Source organism: Syngnathus scovelli, chromosome 12 (genome assembly GCF_024217435.2).
Source record: "Syngnathus scovelli strain Florida chromosome 12, RoL_Ssco_1.2, whole genome shotgun sequence".
NCBI classification, from domain to species: Eukaryota; Metazoa; Chordata; class Actinopteri; order Syngnathiformes; family Syngnathidae; genus Syngnathus; species Syngnathus scovelli.
Window position 1 is genome coordinate 3,594,326 of NC_090858.1, and position 12,269 is coordinate 3,606,594.

Below are 12,269 nucleotides of genomic sequence, written 5' to 3' on the forward strand. Positions count from 1 at the left end.
TTTTTTTTTTCCTCCTTCCAATGCTTTGGCTATGTTTGTGAGGAACAAACCGATTCAGACTCGTGAACGGCTCATTTGCGTTTTTTTTGAGTCATTTTGTCATCATTTGGCTCACGTTCACATCCATCTTTAGATAAGAGAGGTCATAAATCAAACTTGACATGCCTGATAGGCACAATTAGCGATCTGCAATTTTGGACTAATTAAAGCCTTTATACCTTGATGGTCAATCGGGGTAAAAAGCAATTATCTGTGACAGGGAGTGTGGAAGAACGTCAATCACGACATTAAACAAAAATGTTCCGCTTTGTCTCCTTACTGCTTTTGTCATGGGCAGTCAAGATAAATTTTAAATCTTTTGTTCGTTTGGGCATCTGTCGTGTTTTTTTTGCGTTATCATTTTGAACCAATGACTTTTTAACAACCAGTTGCAGCTCAAGTCTATTGGAGTCAATCTTAATCGGAGAAAAATATGAGGGAGATGTGCCTGTAGTCAACTTAGCAAAGCGGTACAAGGCCGGGAAGGTGCTTCTGCTAGACGCACTAAACCCAGGCGGCAAGTCAATAAAATCTTGTCTTGTTGTCAAGGTACTGCGGTATTTAAAAACAAAAAAAAAGCCTGCAGAGTCTTACTGAAATTCCGAAAAAAATAAACGTTTGTTTGTTTGCCATGCACGACAATTTAATGAACGGCTGCCTCTCTGAAATGTCCCAATTGTTTCCGTCGTTATGGATATAGCGAGCGATTTTTGACGTAAGTGCTGCTAATGAGAAAATGGATGCAGACATTTGACAACAAGACCATTTAAAAATTGCCGACAGCGTAGCTCAGATAGAAAGACTGCACTTAGGAAAATGTCTGCTTCCAAAATAAAAGCAAATCGCTTATTTGCTCACGATAACCCGAGGCTACTGCCAAACAAATAATAACACACAACACTGGCTCAAAATCATTATTTTGATTTGATTTTTTCACCCCCAAGCCTCCCAACCAGATCACCACCATTGTGGTTCAAGTTCAGTGCACCAACGAGCTGGTCGGTACCGTCATTCTGCACGAGGTCCGGATCGTGGTGAGGGACCGTAACGACAACACGCCGCGTTTTCAGCATCCACGTTACTATGTGGCTGTCAACGAGGTAAGGACAAAAACTCTCGATGGAACAAAATAGAGTGACAGAGACTCTCCACACTTCGCTTTTCGATACATTAGAATGCAGTTTTTCAGACCGCCAAATCTCCATTTTTAACACGACTTAAGTCCTAATCGGGCAAACATCTTCGCATTATTGTTTCACTTTTGCGCCCCTGTAGTGCAACGAGGCTTTGTAATTGCTTTTTTGGAAGTCCAATTAAATCGAGGATTAGCCTGCAACTGTAATGAGTGTAAATGCAAATACAATAAAAATGAAAGCTCCAGGCAACAATTTCTCATTCAAAGTTTCGAACCATCATCAAATTTTGACGCCCGCCACCCACGTTGGCTGGTCTTTGTAAAAAAAAAAAAAAAAAGTCCTTGGAATTTTAACGTAAACTGGCTCTTTCTTCCTAATTTTGATATGTCCATATTTGCTTTCTCTCTTTATGCAAACCGGTGCATGTTTTTCATTTGCCACAAGTACGTTCAAGCTGTGAAGGTTCAGCAGGCCATTATGCAAGTTTACTCCAGCACGCTGCGTGTTCACCTCTGCGTCTCCCCTCACCGCCTCCCCCGCAACCCCAGCGTCGGATAATAATTCCCCCCGCAGGGTCGTGATCAATCTCCACTTTTGACTCTCGCCTCGCTTGCATACGCTCAAGGTCCGCTGTGTTATCACCGCGTCGTCGTGTGAGTCACGGCGCACAAACGCTCTCCCCCGGCCCGCGCCGACGGCTCCGAGGATGGCCGCTGATTCTCATACTTACTTTTATTATTCTGTCAGCAGTGCGCATAAGCCCTCAGCTGCGACCCGGCTGCTGACGGCGATGTTTTCCCCGTTTTTTTGATTTGCTCGCTCGTGTCTGCTAATGGCATGCGGTGGATGGCGTAATGGCGATGACCGTGGCGAGGCAACAACAACAAAAACACAACAGGAGATCAAAAGAGCTGCTGACGTGACTTTCCCCTCCCGTGTTTCATATTTTTTCACTCCTACAGCTCACCCCGGTGGGAACGACCATATTTACCGGCTTCTCGGGAAGAAATGGAGCCATCGACATCGATGATGGGCCCAATGGACATATAGAATACAGCGTTCTGTACAACGCCAATGACCCGGTATTGCACTTTTCCCACGACGCTTTCCCATTGGCTACTACTCACCTTGACGTAAACATGCCCTTATTTAGCATGGGTTGCTAATCTACTGAACCGGTAGTAGCCTGGTGCCATTTCTTGCTTTTTTTATAACCGTCTGAGAAAGTTGTTGAAGCATGGCTATGCTATATTTTGTGTTAAGCTAACATGCTATATTTTGTGTTAAGCTAACATTTTAATTGCTAAAAATGAAAAGATTCTATTACTCTTGGCCAACCTTGTGTATTCAAAGTAGTGGAGATCCAACAGCCCCAAACTGAGCCAAGTCGAAATGGCGTCGCGATTAACCTGGCTGGACTTCCTCAGCTGTCGCTAAGTCATTAGTCACGCCTCCGTCATTTCTTGTCGTTTTACGGCTCCTTGCAGGAATCCAACAGCACGGTGAGCGTGGCAAATACCCTATCGGGACACATAGTTCTAGCTGAGAGGCTCAACTACGAGGAGAGAACACGCTACCTGGTTCTGATCCAAGCCAACGTAAGTGGTCCAGGCTTTCAATTTAGCTCCAAGCACCCGTATAAGTGCTCCCAAGTCTCGACTACTCAATTTGATGCAAATGTACACTTGGTCTGTGATGCTCCTCCAGCTCAAAGGTCAACTTTTCCACGGCATTATTAATGGTGAACATAAGGAAAGAATATAGTCACCTACGCCGGAGGAATAATTGATGGCGGTGGTCAAGGAGAGAATTGACTCGAGCGCACCTTTAGCATACAGTTGGCGTGCGAGAGGAACAAATGAAACCATCACATTTCCTCCTCCCTTAGAAGGTCAAAGACGGCCACGAGCTCATTGATTTTACCCCAATTGACCTTCAAGTGATTGACACGAGCTCCGAGTAGCCTAGCATCGCGCTAATATTAGCGACAATACGCGAAAAACATCACGAGTCCCCTCGAGTTATTTTACGAAACACAAAATAATAGAAATTAGAGTGTTTCACGACACGGACTGCCGTGACTTGGGTTATTCACGCCCTTGGCACTTTGCGAGTAACTTTGCATGACAGAGTTGATTGAAGCGCTACTTAAGGAGGTGTAATGTCCGGCGCTGTGCGGAACATATCAAAACAAGTCATCCTAATGATGCCATTAAAGCGGCCAAGATCATTGGCCCTCGGCTTTCCGACGGGAAAATAAATGGCTCCGGCCGGGCTCCATTCCAGTAAATATTTCACCGCCGGGGGTCTGATTTCATTATAACAAAGCGATAAGTCACCCTAAGAAGTAAACTTATGAGATTAAACACATCAGGATTGAAGATTTAGGCGACGGCCGCTGACGGTCATTGTGCGGCTGATCTTATTCTTTCCAAGGGTTGGCGGGGCGATCGCATGACTCAGCGTTTCAAAAGAAGCTCCTGAGAGGCTCTCCCGAAAACCAAATGGAAGAAAAGCGTACGATTTACAAGAAGTCTCTCGCTGTGTGTCAAAAGTTTAATTATACTTGGACTCTGTGAACTTCCTTCACAAGCACTCTGTGTTTGCCTCTCTGGGAACAATCGCTTAGAGATTAGGATTATTGAGGTGGGAGTAAAAAAAAACGTTTTAACGGAGGATGAATATTTGAAATTTTGTCGACAAAAACGATCGCTCCGCTTCCAGGACCGGGCGCCGTACCCTCCCAACAGACGCACGGCCACCACCACGTTGACGGTGGACGTTTTAGACGGCGACGACCTCGGACCCATGTTCCTCCCGTGCGTTTTGGTCAACAACACCCACGACTGCAACCCCCTCACCTACCGCGCCGCCATCCCCGAACTCACCCAACCGGTAAGACCCATCGGCCGATACACTCTCGTCGATCCGTGATTGAAGTTCGGATGTTCCTCCCCCCCCCGTTTGACTCCGGAACATGACGTACGAGCCAGCCACAGTTGTTTATTCGGCCGAGCCCGCTGTGATGTACTTACTGTATAATTCATCATAAAAGCTTCGCCCCTGCTCTCAAGCGGCAACCATAGAAGCGGGCGCTAATCCTTCACCGGAAGAAAAGCTTGCCCCCCCCCTAACCCGTTGCTTGTTCCCACCTCAGCGCTACGTGTGACAGACTTCAATTAGGACTGATGTTGTAGTCATGCTGAATGTGCAATTTTTTTTTTTTTTCCTGCATAGCAAAGAGCAACGAGTCACTCGTGCAAGTCTCAAATGCAGCTCAAGTCGTGACTTTGAAATTTCAAGCCATTCTCCAGTCACTTTGTCAATATTTGTGTTATTTTTTCAATTGCTCTTTCTCATGAGCTGAAAGCAGCATTGTGAGTTTTTAATGTACTTTTGTCCCCCCCCTCCCCCGCTCAGGTTTTTGTTTTTCTTTTCCCAACATCACGGCAGAGCGTCGCCCCCGCCGGGAGCTCTGTCTCCTCTTAATTGATGATTGCATTGTAATTAATCACAACGGAGCGACGGCTGCTATTAAGTCGATGTGAAATAATGCCGGGCTCCCGACTCTCGTGTATAATGACCACTGAAGGAGGGTATTAAAGCTAATCATCATTGTGCCGAGCCAGGGGGATTGGATTTAGCACACCTCCAGACATTGTAAAAGCGAGAGGGCTTCTGAGGGAGGGCTGTGAGGCTTACCCCGGAGCTGGGAGATATAAATATACACCCTGGGGGAGCGAATTCTTTTTTTCTTTTTTTCTATACCCAGACATTTTTGGAGAGACATGTGTCTGACTAAGCCAAGCAAATTTTTTTTCTCTCTCCCCTATTCAGAACAGCTCTGAAAATATGACGTGCTAAACATATTCCCCTTAAGCTATATGTTAAGATCTAGTAAAGCTGCTTAATTGTTGTCGAGGATGTCAGCTTGTGCCCGACCGCGCCGTTGCAAATACGTTTACCTCGATACGCAACGTTATTATCGGCGAGCGACACGAAGCATGCTAATTGGAAAGCTCTCTTCGCGGCGGTTCATTAAGCGGTCTATAAGTCGCGCACCGGCTTCGTTTACGCCGACGTCGATATTTGACGTAGGAAGTCGGGCAAATAGAATTTGCTCCTGCCCTGAACACAAATAAGTTGACATTTGGAATAATCCATTATGAGATCAAGTGGAACATAAACTGACTAAAAAACGGCATTTAAAAAAAAAATATATGTCTGATATTTGTGGACGTGGCGAAGAGAAACATATTTGGCATATAAATTCTAATTTTTTTTATTTATATATATCTGTGTGCATAGTACTGTAACATTATTTGGTGCCAGTACCATAGACGGCCACTAGAGTCCAAATTTCGTACGACTAAACTTGGATTCTCCGCATAATGATACACGCGGGTATTTTCAAAGACAATCATAATCTGCCTTTTCGTCTTCTGACCGCAGAGCAAATTGAACCCTCTCAATGTGACCCCTCCCATCCGGGCGGTGGACATGGACAGAAACATCCAACCGCCGTCAGACAGGCCCGGCGTGCGTTACTTCATCTTGGTTGGTAAGTTCATCACGTCGCCCTCACCATTGATTTTTACTCATTTAATCTTCCTCACCTCTGCCGCGACGACACGCTTTGACTTTTGAACGATCACTCTTGCCGCTCCATCTTTTCTCAGCTTTTTTTTTTCTTTCTTCTTCGTCGCAGGCCATCCGTCTGTATATCCTCAGTACTTTTCCTTGAACAAAACCACGGCAGAGCTTCACGTCCTGCAGCCCATCAGCAGGGACTTGTATCAAAGGTTCACGCTTGTTATTAAGGTAAAGGATGAATTGGAATGTGCTCATTAATGTTGCATCAGCACGGCTGCTTTTGTCTCCTTTGTTCTGCGGAATCGAAAAAAAAAAGCAACCCTGGTCCTGATCTGGTTTCTGTCCCAGTGTTAAGGTTAATTTTGATGCCGAACCAGTTTGTATCACAATTTAGATGTTTCCCTCCTCCAAGACAAATTGTATCTCAACTTGTGCTGCTCCACTAGTGCTGTTTCAGTTCATATCAAAGTGATTGCAGAGCTGGTCCTGTTTGTAACCTTAGGTTAGGGTCTAGGCAAGACCATGTCCATCTTCTAATCTTGAAAGTGAGCATGATGTTTTGATTTAGTTGACTTTGAGTCGGCGAGTCCACCTGTTCCACAAAGATAGCTTCAACCGCTGAAGGCTGTCAAGAGCCGCTTTGCTGATCGAACCGAAGTAGATGTGACGATTCACGAGGGGGGGGCAGAAAAAATTCGCTTCTCTCGCATGAATCTTAATCTCAACCCATGGAACCCCGCCCCCACCCGAAAAGATCAGAAGAAGCTAAAAGGGGAAGCACTAGAAATACATGCGATACAAAAGACGCTTGGAGTTTTGATTGACATTTAAGAACGGCCTCTGAAGACCGAGAGTGAAAATTAGACTTTGGTGTCTTGAGAATGCTCCGTGTCAAAGACACGGAACAAATGGAGGGCGAGTGGTCTCGTCATACATCGGGCCGACAAAAACAAAACCATCTACGGTGAGGCTGACAGGTTGGGAGATACGCCAACGAGAGATAAGCAGCTGGATCTCCCACTTGGTAACGACGAGGCAGAGGTCATTTGGCTCCGCTTGCCAGAAACGGCAACCCGGCTAAAGAGTAGACTCTCAGGAGAACACTGCAAGTCTGTCTTTTACCAGGCTCAAATGTTCACACGGCGAGCACATCATCTTCCCCGGGGTTAAGGAGATTGTGGGCGAGCGGTCCTACGTGACCTTGCGGCGGCAATGAAACCAGGTTGTAATATCAGCCGATAGCGCCGAGTATAATCGGCAATATGGAATCGTCACGCGCGCTTTTCGATAATTAGCACCAATCACGATAGCCCGAGCGACACTCGTCACGCCGCTCGGGAAAATCGAGCCCGCGTGCGAAATTAGTTTCAGGTCATGGTGTCGACTGATGTTGCCTCACTCCCCCACCCGCCCACAGTCTCTCGTGTTTTTCCGATGTTTCCTTAGCGTGGGTGGCATGTCGGGCGCTGATTGGATAGAGCGCAAGCGCAACGCTTCAGTTTGATCCGCTAGGGTTGCTCTCAAGTCACATTATGGGAACACTCGTATAGGATAACACGCACGTTATAAAAATCGATGGCACGGCAAATATCGGTGCTTCGCTTCGATCCTGACATTGGGTGCTTTCAAGTTACAAACTGCAACTGTTGTGTTATTTGATTGGCAAATATTCACCGATTTAGTATTTCTTTTTTTTACAAAATGGACAGATGGAGTCTCAAAATTGACTTAGTGGACCTTCACGGTACCAAAATGGATCAACCAAATACAAAGTAACAGTTGGAATTGAATTGATGAGTTTCAGGCGGACTCATCAAAGAGAATCCGCCACGGTTGCATTGATTGTGAGTTATGTGCGTGCGCTGACTGATAGACTTGTTTACTTTTCAAAGTCAGCCCGCTGCCTGTTGCACGGCGAGCTCGTCGCCCTTTGCAGTCCGGCGCCGCCGGCGTGGACGATAGCGTCCGCGCTAACTATGAAGACCCCGTTTTGCCACTAGATAGCAACAAAGCGCTAATTTTCTTTTAGACAAAGCTATGGCCTATGTGAATGAAGCTCCTCCAATATCTTCAACTTAGTTACGTTGTAACCAGATGTCGCCACCAGATGGCGCCAAATCGGTAGACCGAAAATAGGTCAGTTAGGGAAGAAGAATGACCTCAAATTTTATTTCAGGCCGAACAGGACAACGGCCACCCCCTGCCGGCCTACGCCGACCTCATCGTGGAAATCCTCGACGAGAACAACCAGGCGCCGTACTTCCAGTTTGTCACGTACCAGGGCTACGTGAGCGAGTCGTCCCCGGTGGGCACCACCATCTCGGCCGGGGTCAACCTCACCACGCCGCTGGGGATCGTGGCATTGGATAACGACGTCGAGGAGGTAACCATCGTCCCACCTGAGGCAATCATAATCATTTTCATGTCGTAAAATAATGATCCATATTTAATCTCCATTTATGAGTCATTTTCATTGTAGCTGGCCCCCGGTGATACACCTGTAGGTAAAAGGGAGGCTTATAAAAGCTCTACATACAGAATTCATCTTATCATGGGGATGTCTTGAGTTGTTCTAACGATACCGTACTAAATCAGCATTTTTAGCTCAATTTGGTCGAGTGTGCTCGGAAAATGTACAGTACACCCACGTTGACACTCGTCTGATTAATAAGTGCAAATTTAGTCCAGATTGTAAAGGCTACGATTCGTTTGCTAGCTAATGAGGCCCCAGATTGGCGGTTGGATCTGCAGTCCCACTCAGGACATCTCTCCATTGTTTGCATGGGAAAGCGCTTAAGGCTATTAAGATGATGGAGATACTCAAAATGTACACCTGCACAATTTAATGACTGAATAGAGGCAAGAAAAAAAAAAAAAAGATACCTCCGTAAACTGAGCGTTATTAAAGGCAGCAATCTGGACACAGCTGTCATCATATTGTGAAGGTGTACCTTATATTTTGACGAGCGGGTGGAGATGTGAAAATGTCAATATTTTATTGACTTCGGTGTGTTGTTTTGGAGTGTTTTGCTGTGCTGCCGTTTACTTTGCTTGCGTTTACAATCCCGCCATGTGCTGTGATTTTTTTTGTTTGTTTGTTTCTGCCACGCATTTGAGAACATAATGTCAGTGAGATCTTGTGATCCAGTTATATATCTTCTCTAACAGTCCACCTTTCCAAACATCTTTTTAACGCATTTTAGGAGAAAATGTGAAATGCAAAGACGTGCGACGCAATCGATAATCCCCTCTGTTGTGATGTTTACCAAAGCCGAGTGGCAGACGCTAATCGAACGCACCGACGACAATTACGCCGTGCGCTATTGTTCATCAACAGCGCGCATCGTATTTTCCTTTGTGGAAAAACGGAGACTCGAGGTTCCCGTTTGACTCTGAATCATTACTTCAGTGATATGGTCGGGTTAAAAAAACACATCGACCCGTCTTTCCTCCGACTCACCTCATCTTTGGTAGAGATCTTTACGTCGTCATGGTAACCCGTTTCTTGCTGTATTCTCCATCTCATCTGCTGAAAGACTCAAGACCCCATGTTGAAGATAACCCTGGACGACCAAACGGGCGTCTTCAGCTTGACCTCGGCCGGCATAATCCGCTACCTGAGGTTGCTGAAACCCGTCGACCGGGAGAAGCAGATGACCTACACCTTCACAGTACGCTCCCCTTTCTTACTTGCTGCAGTAAATTACCGCTGACCTTTAACCTGAGTCTCATCTTGTTTGTATGTTTGAGTTGAAGGTCAGAGTAGAAGCAGGGGCAGGGCACGTCGCTCACATTAGGACCTTTAGTCGGCATTCGACGGCACTGTATGTACATTATAAAATGGCCGTCACTTTGTGTAGGCATAAAAAAGCAGGACTAACGATTACGCGATCAATAATTTTCAGCAAAAACTTGGTTGGGAGGAATTTGAAATAGGGCTAGCTCCTGTTTTCACTCTTCTCGCAAATACGGTGTTTAAAAATGCCATCTAGTGGCCGACAGTGGAATTACACCAAAGTAAATATACTGTCTGTATAAATTGTACTTTATTGTACCGTAGTTTTTCCACCCTGTGACTTTTTAGCAGAACTTTTTTTGTCAACAAGCCATTAAAAAGTACATTTTCTGTGATGTGCAACATTTAAGCTGTTCATTTCTTTTAACAAGCCGCAATAGCAATTAGCCAGTGGGTGGCTAACGTCATTTCCATCTACTTGGACTTGTCTTTAAAATTCTACCTTTTCTCCGTTAAAAAGAATCAGATTAGAGATTTTTTATAGGTTCTAAATGAGAAAGCCTCAAATCAAGGTCAAATCGGGCACACAATCTGAGAATTGATTCTCTCATTTTCTTCTATTGCTTTACTCACCACATTTGCAGTTTTATAAGCTTTCCTGCAAGTGAAGCTTTATACCAGCATACCTTAATATCACTCCTACGTGCTGCTTGTAAACTTTTCGATTTGATAAACACATCTTTCTCTTGGCAGATTAAGTTTGCGACAAACGCAAATATGCAATAAAACCTCACTCACTTCTTTTATTGCATATACAGTATTTCTCATCTGGCAAAGGGCAGATGGGGAAAAAAGCAATCGTAAAGGGAGCGAGCATCTTCAAATATAAATAAATGACACAGACAGAATTTGTTTGCCTTTTTGTTCTTTTTTTAATAATCTTCGGGCGGTTCTGATATAACCGCTTTCTAATCATATCTGTGCTTTTCCTGTCAATTCTATCGTCTGGCTGGCAGCAAATCGACCCTGTGTAATATGTGTCGCCCGCACAGATGGTGGCGTCGGACGGCGTCCAACGGAGCGGCCCCGTTACCGTCAACATCTTAGTAATCGACGCCAATGACAACACGCCCACGTTTGCTCAGGTGTCGTACAGCGTGGATTTATTCACAGACATGCAACCTGGCGAGACGGTGCTGCAGGTAAGGAAAAAAACATTTCTGATTTCAGAAAGTCATGACTAGTTGATTTGAAATTGCTTGAAGAAAATATCGATTTTTGAAAACCAGATCAGATTGTCATGGAGACACGTAGAGGCTGATATCTGATTGGACGAAAATCCACAATGCAAAAAAATACGATGCATGCGTACAATTGGATTTTTTTTTTTTTTTCGATCTACCTACTCTGATTATGTTACATTATCTCCGCTGATCGCGCTGGCTTCAAATATCATTGTTTGATTGCAGCTGTGCACAAACATGCCGCCGCCAATTAATAACCAAGCCGTCCTGAAAATCTAAATCCATAACCCCATTTGGCCAAATCCACTCATGCAGGGAGTTCCATCTTTCTCATTTCCTTTCTGTTCAGAGTCCCACCGCGCTCGTTTGTCTTTCTGTCTGACTTAGAAAGGTCGAGTTTAATCTGTTTTAAAGAAATGTCCGTTTGGCCTCGACGAAATGAGGCCAGCGGTCGTGGCGTGTTGAGCGTGAGCGTGTAACTGGTTTTTATAAGCCCCCTTTATGAAAAATGTGTAAGCAGGCAGGTTTTAGGTTCCATGCGGACGTTTTGAAATCAAAGCGAGATCCAAACCTTTATCGATCTCGATTGTCGATGAGGATTTATTGTCAACGCAGCATGTATGGCTTTAAAAACGGGCTTTTCTGTATGGTAGTCGCCAGACATCCAAATTGTCTCAAGTCATTTTCACGCTCTGTTTGCTTCTGTCTTCCTGCGTCAAAAGTTAACGGCGGAAGATGCTGACGAGGGGCTAAACGGACTGGTGACCTACGAGATCCTGGCCGGGGCTCAGGGACATTTTGTCATTAACAATCGCACGGGCCGCATCACAGTGGCACCCGGTGTCAGCCTCGCCGTCGGACGATCTTTCGCGCTGACCGTCAAGGCGTCTGACAACGCGCCAGAGTCCCTCAGAAGGTACGCTAGCCTCCACGCCAGTTCCTTTCTAGGATGCTAAACTCAATTTATTTATTTTTTTAACTCTCCTCTTACCAGGAGCTCCATCACAACCGTCTATATCGAAGTGTTGCCACCCAACAACCAGAGTCCGCCGCGATTCCCTCTGCTCACGTACAACCTGGAGGTGAGCGAGGCCACGAGGGTCGGCGCCATTCTGCTCAATATGCAGGTGAGTTGTTGACGTCGGTGCAAAAATGAGGCTCTCTCACCTCACCCAAACTTTAAAACATACTAGTCGGAACATCCTTGATTCTTTCTTCATCCACCCATCCATATGTTCACGCTCGATTCGGCCGCTCAGCCTTGGACCTTAATGGCGTTTTAGGACCTTTAAAGACCCGACGTTCTTTTCTCCCTCCAGGCCACCGACAGAGAAAACGACCCCATCGCATATCACATCCAGAGCGGGGATTCCCAGAAGGTGTTCAACCTCTCTGAAACGTAAGTCCGGTGGCCAAAAGTCGGTCTATCTTCATATTACGTGGAATTGTCTGTATTGACATTTGATGTATTGGATCGAGTGCGCTAACCTGCTTTGACGCCGCAAAGGATCCTAATGGAAG

General features: G+C 45.5%; 1 protein-coding gene across 2 annotated transcripts in view; it reads left to right on the forward strand.

The window, feature by feature from the left end:
- LOC125979042 (protocadherin-15) overlaps positions 1 to 12,269 on the forward strand; it is a 106,365-nt gene that overhangs the window by 49,475 nt on the left and 44,621 nt on the right. For both annotated transcript variants that reach the window (XM_049737083.2, XM_068652471.1), the window contains 12 exons: positions 984 to 1,139; positions 2,138 to 2,257; positions 2,663 to 2,773; positions 3,900 to 4,070; positions 5,628 to 5,736; positions 5,884 to 5,996; positions 7,945 to 8,151; positions 9,305 to 9,439; positions 10,557 to 10,706; positions 11,471 to 11,664; positions 11,743 to 11,875; positions 12,068 to 12,147. In XM_049737083.2, the coding sequence (XP_049593040.1) occupies positions 984 to 1,139; positions 2,138 to 2,257; positions 2,663 to 2,773; positions 3,900 to 4,070; positions 5,628 to 5,736; positions 5,884 to 5,996; positions 7,945 to 8,151; positions 9,305 to 9,439; positions 10,557 to 10,706; positions 11,471 to 11,664; positions 11,743 to 11,875; positions 12,068 to 12,147 (1,679 nt within the window). The remainder of the gene's footprint in view (positions 1 to 983; positions 1,140 to 2,137; positions 2,258 to 2,662; positions 2,774 to 3,899; positions 4,071 to 5,627; positions 5,737 to 5,883; positions 5,997 to 7,944; positions 8,152 to 9,304; positions 9,440 to 10,556; positions 10,707 to 11,470; positions 11,665 to 11,742; positions 11,876 to 12,067; positions 12,148 to 12,269) is intronic.